General features: G+C 39.8%; 1 protein-coding gene across 1 annotated transcript in view; it reads left to right on the top strand.

Moving 5' to 3' along the window:
- The window catches only part of WDR49 (WD repeat domain 49), a 149361-nt gene continuing 129843 nt past the window's right edge, over positions 1-19518 (top strand). Inside the window, 2 exon segments of the mRNA XM_024124198.3 lie at positions 1-250; positions 573-812. Coding sequence (XP_023979966.2) covers positions 645-812 — 168 coding nt within the window. The 5' untranslated portion in view covers positions 1-250; positions 573-644.

Raw genomic sequence — 19518 nt, 5'->3', positions numbered from 1 at the left:
GCCTCAATGTTTACATTATATATTCCAACCTTCAGGTCAGTCATTAGTTGGGGAGGTGAAAGGCTTTATGTTGGTTGCCAAGAAGCACATAAAGGCAGCAGGGACGGATGAAACAAACAAGGCCACATTGCCGGGAAGGTGGCCTTCAGAGGCGAGCGGGTCACTGGGGCAGAAACCTTGCAGCTGTGTCACCTCACACCTCCACACAAGAAAATGGAGTTTAAAACCACAACATGTGAATAGAAGCAAGGTTAGCCAAAGAGATTTTGAGAAATTGCTTTTCTAATGCATTTTAAATGAGTATTAGATGTTGCATTCTGTGTCAGTTGCTATAAACACAGGGGAAGCTTTTACACTTTTTAAAATCAAGCCAGGTTAAACAGAGTATAAGGAGGGCATGTTTTAAAACAATTCAGCAGTGGGTTTTGAAAATAAACTGTGGAATTAAGGAAGTGGGGGGGTTGAGAGCTTTCATTCCCTACCTCTGGGCTTGCATTTTTTGCCTACTAATTGAGTACCTTGAAATGTACTTAGATTCTGGAATTCGATTGCTAAATTGTTTCTTTTCAAAGGCACCTGTTGAAAGAAAAGAAAAAGAAAAATACTTAGAGAGTTGAAGGCTCTTAAAAAGAGGTAAAGCCATTATGAGTTGCCAGAATGCTACCTTTGAGTTGAACAAAGGATCCCATCCCGGGCCAGAGAACCCAGAGAGAATTTCACAAGGTGAAACTGCAGAGGAAGATGCCTGCATAGCCCTGCTTGAAAACCAACTCAGCCTGGGCGACTTTGTCCAAATACAAAGAGCCTTTGAGGTAAGCGTTAATCTTATTTCCTGGAGACTTTGAGTTGCTCATGAAGGAGACCAGGATGAAACAGAAAGAGATTTTTCTCTTAAAAGTTTTTTTTTTTTTATATATACTTAATGGTTAAAACAGGGAATTGAAAAGAATTGGTCAGACCTGGATTTAACAGCAGAGTAACTTTATCCCTCAGTTCTTCGGGACAAATAATATTATTTAGTATGAAATTGCTGCTGTTGAATATCATTACCATCCAGGAAGGAAAATGAATTATTGGACAAATTTTTTTCTTAGAGATCAACATATTTTTGGAAAACAGAAAGTTACGATGGTGACGGGTGAAGCCAGATCTCTAGGGTGACTCCCAATAATAACTGTCTTTGCAGGTAACATGGAAGTATCCCTCTGGAACTGCAAATAGCCACTTCCCGGTGTGCAAACATTCTCCCCTGCTTCACCCCAGCGACACAGCTCCTTTTCAAAGCAGATTGTGGCACTTCATTGTCCCAGATCCCATGGGAGGGACCAGTCTGCCACTCTTTTTGCAAATATTGGAGCAATGCCAATGAAAACAAAATTTTTAAAATTTTATTTTAATTCTACATATAAAATAAACCTTAGGAATTTTAACTATAAATGAATAAGTTCCTTCTATCTTAATTAATTTTGAATTCTGCAGCTATGCCTAATGAACAGCCTATATCAAAATGATTCTTAGCTTCTCATGCTGATAGGAAGAAGTGCTCTTCCGTGCTGTGGAATTTAGGTAGACATGAGCCTCCATCCTTTCTACTGCATTACAGTTGCTAAAATATGAGCTCAGGGCTTCAGAATGTCCTCCAGGGGGTGCTTGAGAATGTCATATTAATTTGAAACAGACATACAATGTTTGGGAATACCACCTTGAAATTAATAAAGTATGATGAAATCTCACCGTTATATTGGCCTGTAATTGGCACAAATTTTAATCTTTACCTATCCAAAAAATAAGAGTTGCTAACCACTGAAATACTCTACTATACCCTGTTTTGTATAACAAGTTAAATTTTACCTGTGTTGATAATGTCCCAATAGTATCAACCATTTCGTTTTAATAGAATCTATCATATTTAGTAGCAAAGACATGCTCTGCCCTACACTTTTCTCATTTTAATCTTCATGTGTTTGTAGTTCATCCAAACACATTTGTCTGAAAGATTTTAGTGCTACTCATGTCCAGTGCCCCAAATGAATCTGGCATAGCTTGAGAGACATAGCAAACATTTTGACAGCTTGAGGACATTCAGAAAAACCTAACAGCAGACTATGACAGCTTTGACTCGGGAATGAACAGAAATGTGGCAGTTTTTTCTGGTGTTAAGAACACAAAGTTGAACGCTAGGGTCTATTAGGAGCGTCAACTGTATAAAGTCAATGTGTTAGAAAGTGAAACTGCTATAAAAGGTTGGGGGTGGGGGCTTCCCTGGTGGCGCAGTGGTTGAGAGTCCGCCTGCCGATTCAGGGGACAGGGGTTCGTGCCCCGGTCGGGGAGGATCCCTCCGCGGCTGGGCCCGTGAGCCATGGCCGCTGGGCCTGCGTGTCCGGAGCCTGTGCTCCGCAACGGGAGAGGCCACAACAGTGAGAGGCCCGCGTACCGCAAAAAAAAGAAAAAGGTTAGGGGTGGGTGTTCTTTTCAAATTACCAATTAGTCTGGAGTGAACCCAAGTGAAATAGGAAAATTGGATCTCAAGATATATATTTTTTTAACTTTAAATGTTTCAAAGGCTGGATCACTTATTTTGAAATTAACCAGTTGGAAAAGCAGGTACCACTGATGGACCAAAAGGGAGAAAGAAATTGCTATTCAGAGCTTGCATGAACCTAGACAATCTAATTACAATCTTTTTAAAAAATGTAACGTAGGGCTTCCCTGGTGGCGCAGTGGTTGAGAATCCGCCTGCCGATGCAGGGGACGCGGGTTCGTGCCCCGGTCCGGGAAGATCCCACATGCTGCGGAGCGGCTGGGCCCGTGAGCCGTGGCCACTGAGCCTGTGCATCCGGAGCCTGTGCTCTGCAACGGGAGAGGCCACAGCAGTGAGAGGCCCGCGTACCACAAAAAAAAAAAAAAAAAAAAAATGTAATGTAAAAAAAAAAATTGAGCTTTGCAGGCATACTTCAAGAAAAAATGAAGTCCATCGATTTTTAACAGACTCAACAGAATGGAATGATCCAATGGCAAATGTACAACCGGGAATAAAAGTTAGACCCTTGAGACAACACGGTTTCCACACACAGCATGGACACCTAGAGAAGAATCATATACTAGATGATTTCTGTGGACTCTCTTCCATCTGCCATGAGCGTTGGGCCCACAGGCCACAGGTGTAGATTGTTGTGAAAAGAAAAATTGCCCTCAGGGGCTGTCCTGCAGCACAGAACCAGAAAGTCAGTGATTTGTAGTCCAGTCACTAAAGACATGCTCTTGGAATGCCACGATTCTGGCACTGGATCCTTTCATCTCCTATTTTGTTTTTTGTACCCAGATTGCTTATTTGGGGCTGAAGAGTTTTCAGACGGTAGGTAAAGTCCATGTCCTTAAATAGCAGTAGCAATGCTTAATTGAAAAATGGGAAGCTGAGTCTTCCTGTAGTCAATGTTTCACATATGTTTCCAAATGAGATATTACATACCATATAAATCTCAGTAGTAAGATTTAGGAATGAAGTGAGTAATGCTTATGTTTATTGCATGATGGTATATGAGTCAGAATCACTTACTGTGTAAGAGTCAGGGGTCAGACTTCTTGGATTTGAGTCCCAGTTTTGCCACTGGCAATGAGACTGTGCAAATTGCTTAATCTCTCTGAGCCTCAGTTTCCTTTGTTTCTAACATGCGAATAATAGGGTTGTTGTGAGGATTAAATGGGGTATTATCCGGAAAGCACTTGAAAGAGTGCTTGACACAGAAAAAGTGCTCAATTAACATAGGTATTATATGTTCAGTGAGTAGAGGTTGAACAACATGGTCTTTAACGTTCTCTTAATTTTAACTCATACATTTCCTAAAAAAAAATTAAGCTTTGAATAACACAACTATGCTTTTACATTCCTTTTAATTGGGGTAGGTAGTGGAAGCAATGAGTTGCAAAGACACAAATTCACATAGAAGAGTACAAAAGCATCATCTTTCCATGTCTTACTTCATATTTTATTAGCATGCGAAAGATTTTAAGTGATGTCTTGATCCTCTTCTTTAGAACAAAGAAGTTATCTGGATAGAAGTACTAGAAAAGTAACTTGTGAATTTCTTTTTCTTTCAAGTGATGGTGCCCAAAAAATCATATATCAGCTCGCAGGGAATGAAACTTGTATTATTCATAGAATTGTAAAATGCTTGTTACTTAAACTTTCCTGTAGCACTCGTTATGCTTAGAGAAATGATGTGGTCTCTGGATATTCATATTGTTTTAATGTCAAACATATTTTACATTTTCTTAGATACTTCAAAAGTCAGTTATTGTGTGAGGAAGGATGGCTGTGATTTGCTAATTTTATAGGAATTCTGAGAAATAGAAATTATGGTCCAAGGGAAATGGAATTTTGGAAAAGCCACACTGAGACTTGATGTATACTGACCTTCTTCCAAGACTGTGGCTATGTAGGTTCCTGAATATTTCTTTTCTATAATTCTCCATTGTTGACCTCTTCATGTCAGGACAGTCTGCTCTTTGATCTTGGAAGCCTTGTTGCCTATTTGGCCTGTATCTAGTTTGCCTATACTGCTGGACTCACTGGACTGGGTCCTGACCTGCCTCTGTCAGCAACTGTGTCTGTATCACCTCCTGGTACATTCTTTCTGGCCCAGAGCCATGGCCTGGCCCTACCCTGTCTACTCCATGCTGCTGTTTGCCGAAGTCCTACTAAATCTTTAGGTTAAATAGCTTGAAATGAAATCTCCTAAACCGCATGTAAAAGGTGAACTCTTTCTGCTTAAAGTCGGAAGGGCCAAGACAGTTCAGTGTGAGAAAGGAAGAGTAAAAATCCTAACAGGAAGTCCCCGGGGATGTTAGGGGAAGGTTCTCTGAACAAACTTGTCTTGGGGAGCTGAATGGAATCTAAACACAACACACTTGTGCTGACAATCTAAAAAGACCAGAGAAATTCAGAAGGTACTTTTGCAGGTCGGAAAATTGTGCTTAAGGTATAATAAATGGTTAAATCCACAGAATGTATGAAATCTTCATGCTTAATTGTCTTTATAAAATTCCCAAGATTCCTGTCTATAGTAGGGCCTATGAACAACGCTTCCTTCTACCAAAAGGACAAAGCTGAGAGTTCTGATGCCCTGCTGGGCAGGCTAGGCTCTAAGGGAATACAGACAGTAACTGTTATAAAAAATTTAATTACTTACATTTACAATTAAATAAATCATATTAACCCCCCCCAAAAAAACCAAGAGCAGTATTGGTTTCCTGCCCCTCCTGCTTCACCCCTTCCATCCTCACCTCTCTCAGGGATGAGAAGAAGAAATGAGTTACCCGCTTGGTGGTGACAGTATTGGTCTGTATTTTTAAAGTGAGGTGGGGTTAATCTATTAAAAGACTATGAGATTGAAAAAAATATACAGACAGTCAGATTCCCACCTTTCCATTATTTATCCTTCTTTCTGAACTGTCAGGATTCTCCCAGTTCATTAGGGACCCGCCTTTTCATTGCTCACCGTATCTTCACTATTAAGTTACCCAAACGGACAGGCCTTCCTGGCTATGGCTTATGTTCCAGAACTATTCTTACCTCTTGCTTCTTTCTTTTCTACCCCAGACATCACCATTCCAAACACATAAATAAAATCACCCATCTTTGTTTCATTCCCTTTCCTCAGAACTGTTAGATTTTGCTTGCCTCTGTCAAAATATGAGACAGTCCATGAAGATCATTAAAAAAAAATATTTTTAAGGTAAGACTGATAGTTAAAAACTGTATATTATGGAATCCAATAAAGTTCCAAAATTAGAAAATCTTTATTTTTATAGGGTGTGCAAACTGTGTAAAATATATAATAGCACATTCATGATAAAGACTTATTTCTTGCTGATATAGAGAGCAGATATTTCTAATAGGCAGGCAGCTCCAAGTAGGGATTCTGGTCCCCAGGCTCCTTCCATCTTCCTCCTTCCACAATGGCCATATGTCAAGCTAGTCATGGGGGAAGAGCATGAAGGAGCACGTGGGGAAGGGTTTTGTGGGCCAGGTTCCCGTCCCAATTGCAAGGCCATCTGGAAAGCGTAGGCAGGCGTGTGCCCAGAAAACAGTCTCACCCACAATCCTTAGAGTTAATGGCAGGAAAATTTCCATCTCTCCTAATAAACCAGCGTGCTTATTTCATAGATTAAGGAAAGTCGTGTGCCTAATGGTGTTTTGTGTTTTGCCTTAGCTGCCAGGAAGTTCAAAGCTAAATTCAGTGTTCAACTGATACAACTATTCTTAACATAGATTTTTCTGGAACAATTATCTTCTATTTTCATTATATGATCCTTGCTCTTTTATCTTTGCTTTAACTGCCTATGTACCTTCAATTGTAACTGAACTAAAACTCTTTCTAGAAATCAGTGGAGGTAAAAATGATGAATAAAAATTTAATATCTTTGAAGTTCAGTAAGATTTTATAAAACACTTCTGTAGGTATCGTGTTATTTGATCCTCTCACCAGCCTGGAATGTAGGCAGGGCAGATATTTTTATTTCCCATTTACACATAAGGAGAATAAAGCTCAAAGATATTTAATTGAGTTATCCTATGGGGCAGAGCCAGGGCTCTGGGGTAGATTGCCAACTTCCCAGCCCATTGTATGGCATGGCTCCCACTTGCCACCAGGCAATCTCCCTTTGAGATTTGCTCTAAGGAATAGGAATCCAATAGGATAAGGACTTCATTAACAAAATGAGCATGTCAAGTTAGTAGCACACAGGCACTGTGCCTTGGCAACTTGGAATTAATGCACAATCAGCAAATAATCAACACTTCCTACAATAAAATCAATGCAGAGAAGGGTGGAAGAATAAAAGGGAAAGATAGGAATCACTCATTGCTTTTTTATTATTTTTTTCCTTTCTAAAGGCATTCAATGGAGGCTTGAGAGAAAGTAAACAGGTAAAGCTTAATCTCTAACTTTATTCCATAGTACAGAGTACATTCAGCAATCTCAGTCAATCCATCACCTGCTGAACAAAGGCAGCAGGGCAGAGCATTTCTTGCCCCAACTCCCTTAGTGGAATCAAAAAAACCTATTTTGGATGGCAGTAGAAAATCAGTGAACCCTGCAGGCACCCCTCCTCAGCATTAAGGTAATAGCGTGAAGACAAATCCAACAGCCCTGCAGCTGGCACAATTGGAAACGACAGAGGAATTCTTTGGTGGTTTTGTCTGCGTTGCTAGAATTCATGGGTGAGGTTAACAAATGATGCCATCACCAAAACACAAGCAAGTGAAGTTCTTTGTCAACACATGAAAAATCGGTCTTCCTGAACACTGCTGCCTTTGTGCTAAATTTTGTGACAAGTTCTAACTGCTTCATGCCTTTTCTAATTTCTCTGTTTGCTTTCATAACAGGTGCTTATAAAACTTAATCTTGGTCAGAGAGGGTGGTGAAGAGTGCTTTTGGGGGACAGACATTTTAACCTTAAGCTTTGGCCAGGACTGAAGCAGAAAAGGCAACCAAGAAACTGGTCATAAAGGAGAAAGAAAGAAAGCAAAGATGGCTATTTGCTATTCATTTGTAGTCTGTCAACTTAGCCAGACCTTTAGACCTAGGGCACAGCCTACCTTTGTAATTTCCTGAAAATTAAAAAAGGAAAATGAAGAAAGACAACTGGAGAACTATAATTTGTGCTATTTTGATTTCACATTTGTCCTGTGTTAGCAAGTATAGCACACTCAATGATGAGACAAGACCCCACCAACTTTATTGCTAGAAATAGGAATCCTCTGAATTGTCTCTTGATGATTTCTGACCTTTGCCTGAAGCTCTGCCTCACGCTTGCTCAGACGCGAATCCCTTGGGTTTCTTCTTCCCTCATCACGTCTTACCGCCATATTATAGATAAGCATCTTGTGAGATATTGATTCTCTGGGCACCAGCATTCTCTGCTGAGGACTTCCAGGGACACGGTTTTCCTCTACTTCATCATCTCCCATGTTCTCCCTCCCTAAATCTCTCAACACCCCTGAGGCCAGGTTGTCACACTGGTCTTCCTCCAGATCTGTCCAATATGGTGGCCATGGGCCACATGTGGCTATTTAAGTTAAAATGAAATAAAGTTAGAATTTAATAAAATAAAAAATTCAGTTACTCACAAGCACCAACCACATGTAAAGTATTCAGTAGGCTCATGTAGCTTGTAAGCACCGCATCGGATAGTGCAGATTATAGAAGATTTTCTTCATCACAGAAAGTCCTGTTGGATAAGGCTGTTTCAGACCTTTCTCTTGGTATCCTACTAACTTGTTCCCCTTCCTCACTTCTGGACACATTTATATGGCCAAGGGGCTACTTTCAGCGCCTTAATCCCCCTGGAAATATACCAGACTGCTCATTCCTTAGAGCCTGGAGGCCAAACTGATTATTGGCCCCAGAGATACCAGAAAATACTTTCCTTTACTTTAGTCTAAGACCTATCTCTCCACTTTCCTAGGGCTGTAAAGAATGGGAACATCCATTTCAAGGGTATCCTTACCTCCACCTTCAAGGCCCCCTCCCTTCGCCATTGGTATTCAGTCTGGATTTATGGTTCCAACAAGTCAGTCACAAAATTATCTGACACTGGGACATTACCCAAATTGTTCATGCTGGTGGTATTTTAATTACTTGAATGCTTTAACAGTATTCCTGTTTTAGGACCTATCAAATGCTGGTGCCTCATGTTGGAATATTCCTGCTTCCCTCCCCCCAGTCTCCAGCCAACTCCTACTCATACTTCATGTGTAAATACCACCATCCCAGAAAGTCTTCTCTCACTACCCAGGCTGGGTTAGCACCTTATCCTGTTCCTATTTTCTCTCTTCATAGCTCCTGTGTGTTCTTTTCTTTCTCTAATTGCAGATGCTCTGATTAAGTACAAGTAGAGCCATGTAGAAGGATCAGGCTGGCAGAGAGAAATCGATGTGAGACCACAGAGCGTGGCGACCCTGGGTGCAAATGAGATTATCTTGAGGAAAGAGCAGAGTGTCGGGGCTTCCCTGGTGGCGCAGTGGTTGAGCGTCCGCCTGCCGATGCAGGGGAACCGGGTTCGCGCCCCGGTCTGGGAGGATCCCACATGCCGCGGAGCGGCTGGGCCCGTGAGCCATGGCCGCTGAGCTTGCGCGTCCGGAGCCTGTGCTCCGCAACGGGAGAGGCCACAGCAGAGGGAGGCCCGCATACCACAAAAAAAAAAAAAAAAAAAAAAAAAATTAAAAAAAAAAAGAGCAGAGTGTCTAAGACAGGATCTTAGGGGAATCCTTCAAGGGGGTAGAGAAACAACTGGAGTCCATACCATAAATAAAGAAGCAGGGTTATTTCCTGGAAGTTGAGGGAGGAGAAACAAACAAACAGAAAAAAGGGGTACAGTCAGTCATATACAATTTTTATGATTCCTATTTAACAGTTCTTTTATTATTAAAAGAAAAAGAAGGAATACATTATTTTCATTGTACAAAATCAAAGTTACACATGAAAGTCTTCTCTTACCATGGCTTACCCATAGCAACTACAGTACCCTGGGTAACTACTCTTAATGTTGCATACTTCTAGTGTATTTTTCATTCATTCTACCCATATATGCATGTACACATATCACATGTAGCTTTATTTTACATACAGTGTATTTTACATATAATATATATTACATATTTTATTTTGTGCTTTCAAGGAAGAGTGCCACATAAATAGCTGCTAATCATGTGAAAAGATACTCCAAATCACTAGGAATTGGATTTGAAATTCTAATCAAAAAAGAAGACATCCGGGCTTCCCTGGTGGCGCAGTGGTTGAGAGCCTGCTTGCCGATGCAGGGGACACAGGTTCCTGCCCCGGTCCGGGAAGATCCCACATGCCGCGGAGCGGCTGGGCCCGTGAGCCATGGCCGCTGGGCCTGCGGGTCCGGAGCCTGTGCTCTGCAACGTGAGAGGCTACAACAGTGAGAGGCCCAAGTACTGCAAAAAAAAAAAAAGAAGGCATCCTTTTTCATTCATCAGCTTGGCAAAGATTAAAAAGATCAATAATGTTTACTGCTGGCAAAGAATCAGGGAAATGAACACTATTACTAAGATTGTAAATTGTGAAGGCTTTTTTGGTAGGCAATTTTCTGGAATATATCAAATGTAAAGTGTATCAAATGCATACTTTTTGAACCAGCAATTCCAATTCTACAAGCTATCCTAAATAAATTATGACAGGTACAGAAATAAAATTTGTATAAAAATATTCATTGTAATATTGTCAATAAAATGGAGTATTTAAAACACCCCAAATATTCATCAATAAATTAATGGATAAATGAATTATGGTATACTTCTACTACTCAGCTATTAAAAAGAATAAGGAAGACATAAGATTGCCAAGATTTACTGTTCAGTGAAAAAAAGAAAATTGCAGAACAGTGCATAATCATATTCTAAAATGAAAAATGTGTGTATTTTCCATAATTGAGACCTTGTGTGTCAAAGTCTCAATTATGGAAAAATAGAACTGTGCTTGTAGCAGGGTGAGGTATGGCAAATGGCTTTGTGGACTCCTTATCTATACCGTAATTCAGTGCAAAGTTAAATGTTATTAAAATGTCAGTATATCTTAATAGCCTAAAGACTCGGTGCTACTATTTTCTAAATGTATGGTCTAACGATGCTGAATTTAAAAGCAGCACCTTTTATACATACTTTGTCTCTCTATGAAGTAATTTTCTCCATCACCTTCCTTTCATTGAACTTTAGCATTAAGAGAGAGACTATAGAGAGCCATTGTTGCCTTTATTTTTCAGGTGAGGAAACAAAAATCCAAATGAAGGGATTTGTCCATTTGAGTTGTTGGCAAAACCAGAACATCACCCAAAGTGGTCTGATTTCCATTTTTGTCTCTTTTCTCTTAGTGAACAATGCTAAACTTTACTCAAATTTATTTCTCATCTTCCAACATTATTTTACACAGTATGATTCTATAACTTGACCATTGTTCACTACTCTGACCCCCTCCCCAAACTGGCTATTATTGGTAAAACAGACGAGCACCACTTCTACAATATAGATGAGAATATTAACAATACATTCATTCATTTACTGATTCTTACAACAGATATTTATTGAATGTTTACCCTGTGGAAGTTGAAAACCACTGAGACCCAGACCTTCCCTCACGGAGAGCTATATTGACAAATAAACTTGGAGTTATTCTGTAATCACTCAGTGCTCTGAGGAGAGAGCAACGTTGGGGGAGCACATAGCTCACATTGGGGAGGGGACTCCGGGGAGGCTTCCTGGAGGAAGTAACATCCAGGCTGCCATCTGGCAGAAGGGCATCACTCAGGCAGGTAAATGGGGCTTGGGAGAGTAGTTTTCTAGAAAGAGGATGCGAAGTACAAAGTTTGCTTGAGCAGAAGCAGTGTGATGCTTTTTGAAGAAGTCAGAAAATGCATCTGCAAAGGGGAAAGGAAGGAAAGATAAGGCTGGAGCATCAAGCCAGAACCATCAAGAGGGCCTTAGAGAACTGTGTTAAAGAGACGGACAAAGAGACGGACAGATAAAGAAGATGTGGTACATATATACAATGGAGTATTACTCAGCCATAAAAAGGAACGAAACTGGGTCATTTGTAGAGACGTGGATGGACCTAGAGACTGTCATACAGAGTGAAGTAAGTCAGAAAGAGAAAAACAAATATCATATATTAACGCATAGATGTGGAATCTAGAAAAATGGTACAGAGGAACAGGTTTGCAAGGCAGAAATAGAGACACAGATGTAGAGAACAAATATATGGACACCAAGGGGGGAAGTGGGTGGTGGTGGTGGTGGCATGATGAATTGGAAGATTGGGATTGACATATATATGCTAATATGTATAAAATAGATAACTAGTAAGAACCTGTTGTATAAAAAATAAATAAATAAAATAAAATTTTTAAAAAACGTATGCACCCTTAGGTTCATTTCAGCATTATTTATAATAGTCAATATGTGGAAGCAACCTAAGTGTCCATCAATAGATGAATGGATAAAGAAGAAGTGATACACACACACACAAATAAATAAAGAGACGGATATTGGGGGGCTGTACGGAGCCACTGACTTGTTTTAATCATGGGAATGACATGATGGGATTGGCATTTTGGAAATGATCACTAAGGCTGTATTTTTTGAAAATGGTTCGGAGGTAGAGGTGGGAGCAGGGCCGAAAGGAGGCGGAGAGACCACTTAGAGGGCTGGTACAATGGCCTGCCCGCACAGCAGAGATTAGTGGAGAGATTCGGGAGGGTTGGTGCACAGAACTCGTTGATCAATTGAGTGTATTAAGGTGGTAACATACATTGAGTTGGGGAACACAGGAAGAGAAATGAGTTTTTTTTTTCTCTTTGAACTTTTTATTTTGAAAAATATCAAACCTACAGAAATTTGAAAGTGGAAAGACAAGTGCAGTGAATATATACCCTCCACCCAGATTCAGCAATTGTTAATATTTTGCTGCCTGGGTAGCTTATAAACAACAGAAATTTATTTCTCACAGTTCTGGAGGCTGGGAGTCTGAGATCAGGGTACCAGCCTGGGTGGGTGAGGGCCCACTCCCAGGCTGTCTTGTTGTGTCTTCACATGGTGGAAGGGGCTAGGGAGCTCTCTGAGGTCTCTTTAATAAGAGCACTAATTCCATCTATAAGGGCTCCATCTTCATAACCTATCACTTCCCAATGGTCCCACCTCCTAATATCATCACATGGGGCATTAAGATTTCAAATTGTGAATTTTGGGGAGACACGAATATTCAGAACATAGCACATGGTTTTACCTCAGTCATTTAAAAGTTATTTCAGGCATGATAATAGTTCGCCCCAATTAACTCAAAATATATCTCCTAGGAACAAGGGTCTTCTTCTAAATACCAACAATGAAATTATCTTACCCAGGAAATTTAACTTCATATATTACCTAATAAAAATGTGTATATAAAAATATCCCTGTTTGGTGGGCTTCCCTGGTGGCACAGTGGTTGAGAATCTGCCTGCTAATGCAGGGGACACAGGTTCGAGCCCTGGTCTGGGAAGATCCCACATGCCGTGGAACAACTAGGCCCGTGAGCCACAACTACTGAGCCTGCGCGTCTGGAGCCTGTGCTCCGCAACGAGAGAGGCCGCGATAGTGAGAGGCCCGCGAACCGCGATGAAGAGTGGCCCCCGCTTGCCACAACTAGAGAAAGCCCTCGCACAGAAACAAAGACCCAACACAGCAAAAATAAATAAATTAATTAATAAACTCCTACCCCCAACATCTTCTTAAAAAAAAAAATAGCCCTGTTTGTCCTGGTAATGTCTTTCATGTTTTTTTTTCTTTTTAATTATAGATCCCTTCCAGGATCACACATTTCCTTTAGTTTCCTTTAATCTAGAAGCATTCTCTTACTTTTTCTCATCTATCATGACATAGATATTTTTGAAGGGTCATGAAGTGACCCTTGAGATGTCTAGAACACCTCACAATCTGGATTTTCATATTGATTCTTCACTGTTAGATTTAGGTTCACCATTTTTGGAAAGGATACTACGTAAGAAATGTTATGTCCACCTCTTGAATGACATCAGAGGCACAGCATGTCAGTTTGTCTCATTACTGGTGATGCTATAAGTTGATCCCTTGATAAAGTGGGTCCACTAGAGTTCTACCTTGTAAAGGTACCTGTGGCGTGGTACTTTGATTTTGTGTTATAGTATTCTTCAATAACTTTCACCCATTAGTTTGAGCATTAATTGATGATCTTTGCTTGAAACAATGACTACATAGTCTTGGAAAATGGTGACTTTTAAATTCTTTTGATCCTTGTTTATTCTCAATGTAGCATTCCTCTGTAATAAAGAGGCTTCTTCTTTCTCACTCCCTTTTCTCTCTTCCTTCTATTGTCTGTTTGTCTGTCTGTCTCTCTGTATCTTGGGTGTTACTACAGACTCCTGGATTCATTTATTCTATTCAACGCATTATTATCTATTACCATCATTATTCTTTCTGATACTGAAATTGCCCACGTTTGGACAGTGTGAGCCCCTTCAAGCCAGCTCCTGCATCCTTTTTACATGTTTCCATCAATCTTTTATCACTTCCTTGCTTTCTGGCAGAGCTTCTGCATTACAGTCAACCTTAATCAACTGTGGACTTTGGTCAGTGAACAGACAGTGGTAAATGCTGCCAGAAAAAATACTGGAGCTTCTCCCACCATTGATATGGTATGATTAGACTACTATAAAGTTCTGGGGAAGGAAAAAAACCCCAAAGCAGCCTGTCATAAAGGCCAAATTCTTTTTTTTTTTTTTCAGTTTGATGAGTTTTTTAAAAAAATTTTTTATTGGAGTACAGTTGCTTTACAGTGTTGTGTTAGTTTCTGCTGTACAGCAAAGTGAATCAGCTATACATAAACGTATATCCCCTCCTTTTTGGATTTCCTTCCCATTTACATCACCACAGAGCACTGAGTAGAGTTCCCTGTGCTATACAGTAGGTTCTCATTAGTTATCTATTTTATACACAGTATCAATAGTGTATATTTGTCAATCCCAATCCCAATTCATCCCACCCCCGCCTTCCCCCCTTGGTATCCATATGTTTGTTCTCTACATCTATGTCTCTATTTCTGCTTTGCCAATAAGTCATCTGCACCATTTTTCTAGACTCCACGTATAAGTGATATTATACAATATTTGTTTTTTTCTTTCTGACTTACTTCACTCTGTATGACAGTCTCTAGTTCCATTCACGTCTCTACAAATGGCACTATTTCGTTCCTTCTTATGGCTGAGTAATATTCCATTGTATATATGTACCACATCTTCTTTATCCATTCCTCTGTTGATGGACATTTAGGTTGCTTGCATGTCCTGGCTATTGTAAATAGTGCTGTGCTGAACATTGGGGTGTGTGTATCTTTTTGAATTATGGTTTTCTCCAGGTATATGCCCAGTAGTGGGATTGCTGGGTCATATGGTAGTTCTATTTTTAGTTTGTTAAGGAACTTCCATACTGTTCTCCATAGATTTTGGAGATCCATCCTTTGTTGATTCGTTTGCAAATATTTTCTCCCATTCTGAGGGTTGCCTTTTCATCTTGTTTATAGTTTCCTTTGCTGAGGAAAAGCTTTTAAGTTTCATTAGGTCCCATTTGTTTATTTTTGTTTTTGTTTTCATTATTCTAGGAGGTGGGTCAAAAAAGATCTTGCTGTGATTTATGTCAAAGAGTGTTCTCCCTATGTTTTCCTCTAAGAGTTTGATAGTGTCTGGCCTTACATTTAGGTCTCGAATCCATTTTGCGTTTATTTTTGTGTATGGTGTTAGGTAGTGTTCTAATTTCTTCTTTTACATGTAGCTGTCCAGTTTTGCCAGCACCACGTATTGAAGAGACTGTCTTTTCTCCATTGTATATTCTTGCCTCCTATGTCATAGATTAGGTGACCGTAGGTGCATGGGAGGCCAAATTCTTCAGCGGAAGAGCTGAGGAGGAGATTAAGGGTGTGTGTATATGTATGTGTGGGGGGCTGTATCTTAGTGGCTTGAAGCCACATGGAGGGGGGTTCGTGAAAAACTAACAAGTTATATATCTATATTTTATCAATGGCTGTGTTGCCTATGGGATTTTCTCAATGGCCCTTTATTGCCACGTCACTGTCTGCCCTCTTGTTGTCTCCCATCCTGTCCACATGCCCTTTCTGACACTATTCTCTTCCTATCTGCTTAAACAAACGAAAACAAATACTTAATTCTTCTTCTCTCCTTTAGAGCAGCTTGAACCTTTTGCTTTCTTGATTGATGTCTTTCATAGGCCTCAGGTTTCACTTTCTAACTAAACAGAAGTCTCAAGAAATGTTCTCAAAGATATTTTGGCATCAAATATTAACTTGGTACATTTTTCACCTTATAAGAACTGCAAAGAATCCACTAAAAGATTTAGTTAAAGGTTTTTAATCTTCTTGGTAAGAACCGTTTCAGTGGAGGTGAAGGGAAAGAAGCTGGACTGCAAAGGTTGAGTAAATTGGAGGAGAGAAAATTGAGACAGTGTGTGAACGTGATTCCTTTGAGAAGGTTGTTTGAAAGGAGAAGGTGGGGCAGTAGCTGAAAGCAGATGGGAATGTCAGGGAAAATTTTTAACAGTTCAAGTAATTTGATTTTGTTGAAATGCTTATGAAAAGGAGTCAATAGAGAGCAAGAGAAGAGAGTCACTGAGGTGGTGGGGGAAGGACATATCCAGGAAACAGAATTTCTGTTACCACAGAAAGGAAGGAAGGAAATGGCTACAGATGCAGGTCAATCTCTATGTGCGTGCAGAAAACTGAGGAAGTTCCCGTCTGATTGATGTCCCCTACCCCTCTTCCTCCTCCTCTCTATTTTCCTTCTTCATTGCTGTGAATTAGTAGTCAGACTTCTCTGTTAAGAATGGACAGGGAGGGCTTCCCTGGTGGCGCAGTGGTTGGGAGTCCGCCTGCCGATGCAGGGGACGCGGGTTCGTGCCCCAGTCTGGGAGGATCCCACATGCCGCGGAGCGGCTGGGCCCGTGAGCCATGGCCGCTGGGCCTGCGCTTCCGGAGCCTGTGCTCCGCAGCGGGAGAGGCCGCAGCGGTGAGAGGCCAGCGTACCGCAAAAAAAAAAAAAAAAAAAAGAATGGACAGGGAAATGATGAAGTAGGTGTTTGAAGAAAGTGAAAATAAGGATAAGAGTTCAGCCAGGAAACATGGAAGCGTTCCTAGTAGCATAGGAGGGATCTTTTGAGGTTGGAGATCATGCATTTTATTACTGTGACACCATTCTGCCCATTTCTGTGATATTTGTTCAGCAGCCTGGATGTAGGCATGGAGAAGATGCTTTTCTAGGGCTAGTGTTTCGCTAGACACCTGGGATGGAAGTGTGACAGAGAAAAGGAATGAGTATAATGGCCAGAGATTGGTTGAAGTGTTAGATTTCTGGTTTCAGAAGGATACGAACAGCAGGAAGGAGCTGATAATTTGGTTTAAAAAATTTTCCTCTGGAACCTGAGTTGGAATCTTTCTGACTTTTTAGTCATTTCCTGCTTACTATATTGATTCAGAGTTCATATGTAAATTTTAAGTAGATCAACAGAAAGGTTTAGGGTTCTAAGTAAATAGCTTTTAGCAAAATTGCATGAGACCATTTGCGTATACATATTCCAACCTCATATTTTTCTGTTTTTTTGATGAATGTGCTATCCTAGAGGGAATCAGATTTTGTTGAAGTCAGCATATTTGTGGCATGATGAAAGTGGTTAGGAATTGGAAATCCTAGATTCTAAGCCTATTTCTGCCAACAGTGAGCTCTGTGACCTCAGAGAAGTCTTTTTAATTCTCTGGGCCTCAGTTTCTTCCTTTTAATTGAAGGGTTTGGTGTAGATTCTCTAAACTTTCTTCCAGCTCTAACATGCCTGAAGTTCATGGATATGTGCAATTCTTTGACTCCATCTGTGGTTTCCAGTAAAGAGAGAGCAATTGTTTTTAAAAACAGTATATGTTTATCCTACTGTAAGGATGTTTCCAAATGAAGATCAATGAAGCTCAAGTGTCTCTTGGCTATACTATTCCACTGGTCAGCCTCATCCCTCCAAGTTTTTAAGCTTAGGCAAAACAGATGATAGTGATAAACATGGTTTAGGTCCATAGCAGAAAATTAAAGACTTCCATAGACTTAGAGAAAAATATTATGACACTTACACTTCTCAGGGAATATGATCTTTATTTAAAAGAGAAAGATTTATTGACTTTTTATCCTGCAGCTGCAATTCACTTCTAATTTACCAGTTGGATAGGAAATCTAACTGTTGAATTTTTGGTTTGGGAGAGTTTAGTTCTAAACCTTAAATTCAGTATGGGGGTTTCAAGGCCTGTGTCTTTGTTAGTCACAAAAATTTAACTCCATTTAGATTGGTGAGCTCTTGAATCATTGATATCAGAGTGTAAATGAAAATTAAAACCAACTAAAATCCATTGAAGCAAGAAAAAAATAGCAGTATGAACCTTGGCTGGCAGACTAGTCTCTTCTGTTGTTCAATCTCTCATGAATGTTCATTGGTAGATGAAAATTGCAAGGGATGATATAAACTGATGCATCTCTTTGAAATAACATATCTAATCTTCTGCTCCAGAAGATGTTCACAGGGTTTGACAGCAAACTCTAATACATATTCATAACCAATGCACTTTGTGACCAAGGGAAATGGAGGCAAGTGCAACAGAGTGAAGTGTGAGGAAGGAGCATGCCAATTTTAAATTTAATTATAGAGATGGGGGGAAGGATGCACTGAGATAGTGTATCTTCATCCAGCTGTCATGGAGCATTACCCAAAAATCATGCTACATATTTGACAGAAGAAATATTATTTTTGGTTAAGTACTTGATAAAGCCAGCAGATTCTGGGGAAAACAAGATTCTGAGATCCTGTTAGAAACTGTTTTTTTATGTAGAGAAAAAGAAGCACTGCAGAATTTTAATCATCTAAAAAAAATTTTTTTTTTCAGACTTAAGAAAGATTTCTGGTCCACACAAGATTTCAGTTCATGGAATGTTTTTGACATGTTTAAGTCCTAAATTCAGTTTGAAATCAGGAAAAGCAATAATTAGTGTGATTCTTGTGATTTTTTTACTTTTGGTAACCTAGAGTCATGTGTCATTCAATGTGATCAGCATCCCTGGGCTCCCCACTCTAATGTAAGTACTCGAAGAGCATAGACTTCAACTACCTTGTTCAGAGCTGGTGCTGAGGGCTTAGAATAGTGTTTGGCATGGAGAAGACAATTAATAAGTGTTTGTTGAATGAATGAATAAATAAATCTACCTCATGATACCTTGATGATATACATGTTCAATATATATTTTTATTAATAAATAGATCAATTGATGGAAATACTTCTCTAAGTGGTTTACAACTTGCCATTTGACATTAATTTTCAGAATCTGAAAGTAAATACTCAACAATGGATAAAGGCAGTGAAACTTGGGTCAGTGACATGTTAACCCACTATCAGCTTTGACAAAGGAGAAAATACCCAGATTTCTGACTAAATTGGATTGTGCTCTCTCTGTAGTGTTAAAGTAGGACTTGTATTCTTGTCTTGGGAAAGTCCCTGTTTACAGAGTAGGAAAAAAAAGAAATTTTTTTCCCCCTCATTTCATTATAAAATATTGCTATAGGAAAAAGTTAAGGAAAAAACAAAGATAAACAACATTTCTAAGAGTCAGCAGATTTGGAAAGATTTGTGTCTGCTTTGGAAATGTTTGATCTGTTTTACCACCAAGTATGTCAATGTTCAGCCTTACTAGAACTATTGTTTAGAAACCAGTTGGTGACTCTTAAGAAGAATGAGAATACCCCAGCTTGGTGAGGTATAGGCAGTCTCATACTTTGTTAATGGAAATGTAAATTTGTTGAGTCTTCTGGAGAAAGATTTGGCAAAATATATCAAAAACTTGTGCAGGACTTCCCTGGTGGCGCAGCGGTTGCGCGTCCGCCTGCCGATGCAG

The sequence above is a fragment of the Physeter macrocephalus genome, chromosome 1, assembly GCF_002837175.3.
Source record: "Physeter macrocephalus isolate SW-GA chromosome 1, ASM283717v5, whole genome shotgun sequence".
Taxonomy (NCBI): domain Eukaryota; kingdom Metazoa; phylum Chordata; class Mammalia; order Artiodactyla; family Physeteridae; genus Physeter; species Physeter macrocephalus.
The sequence above is the reverse complement of the archived record's forward strand: the minus strand, read 5'-3'. Positions and strand labels throughout refer to the sequence as shown.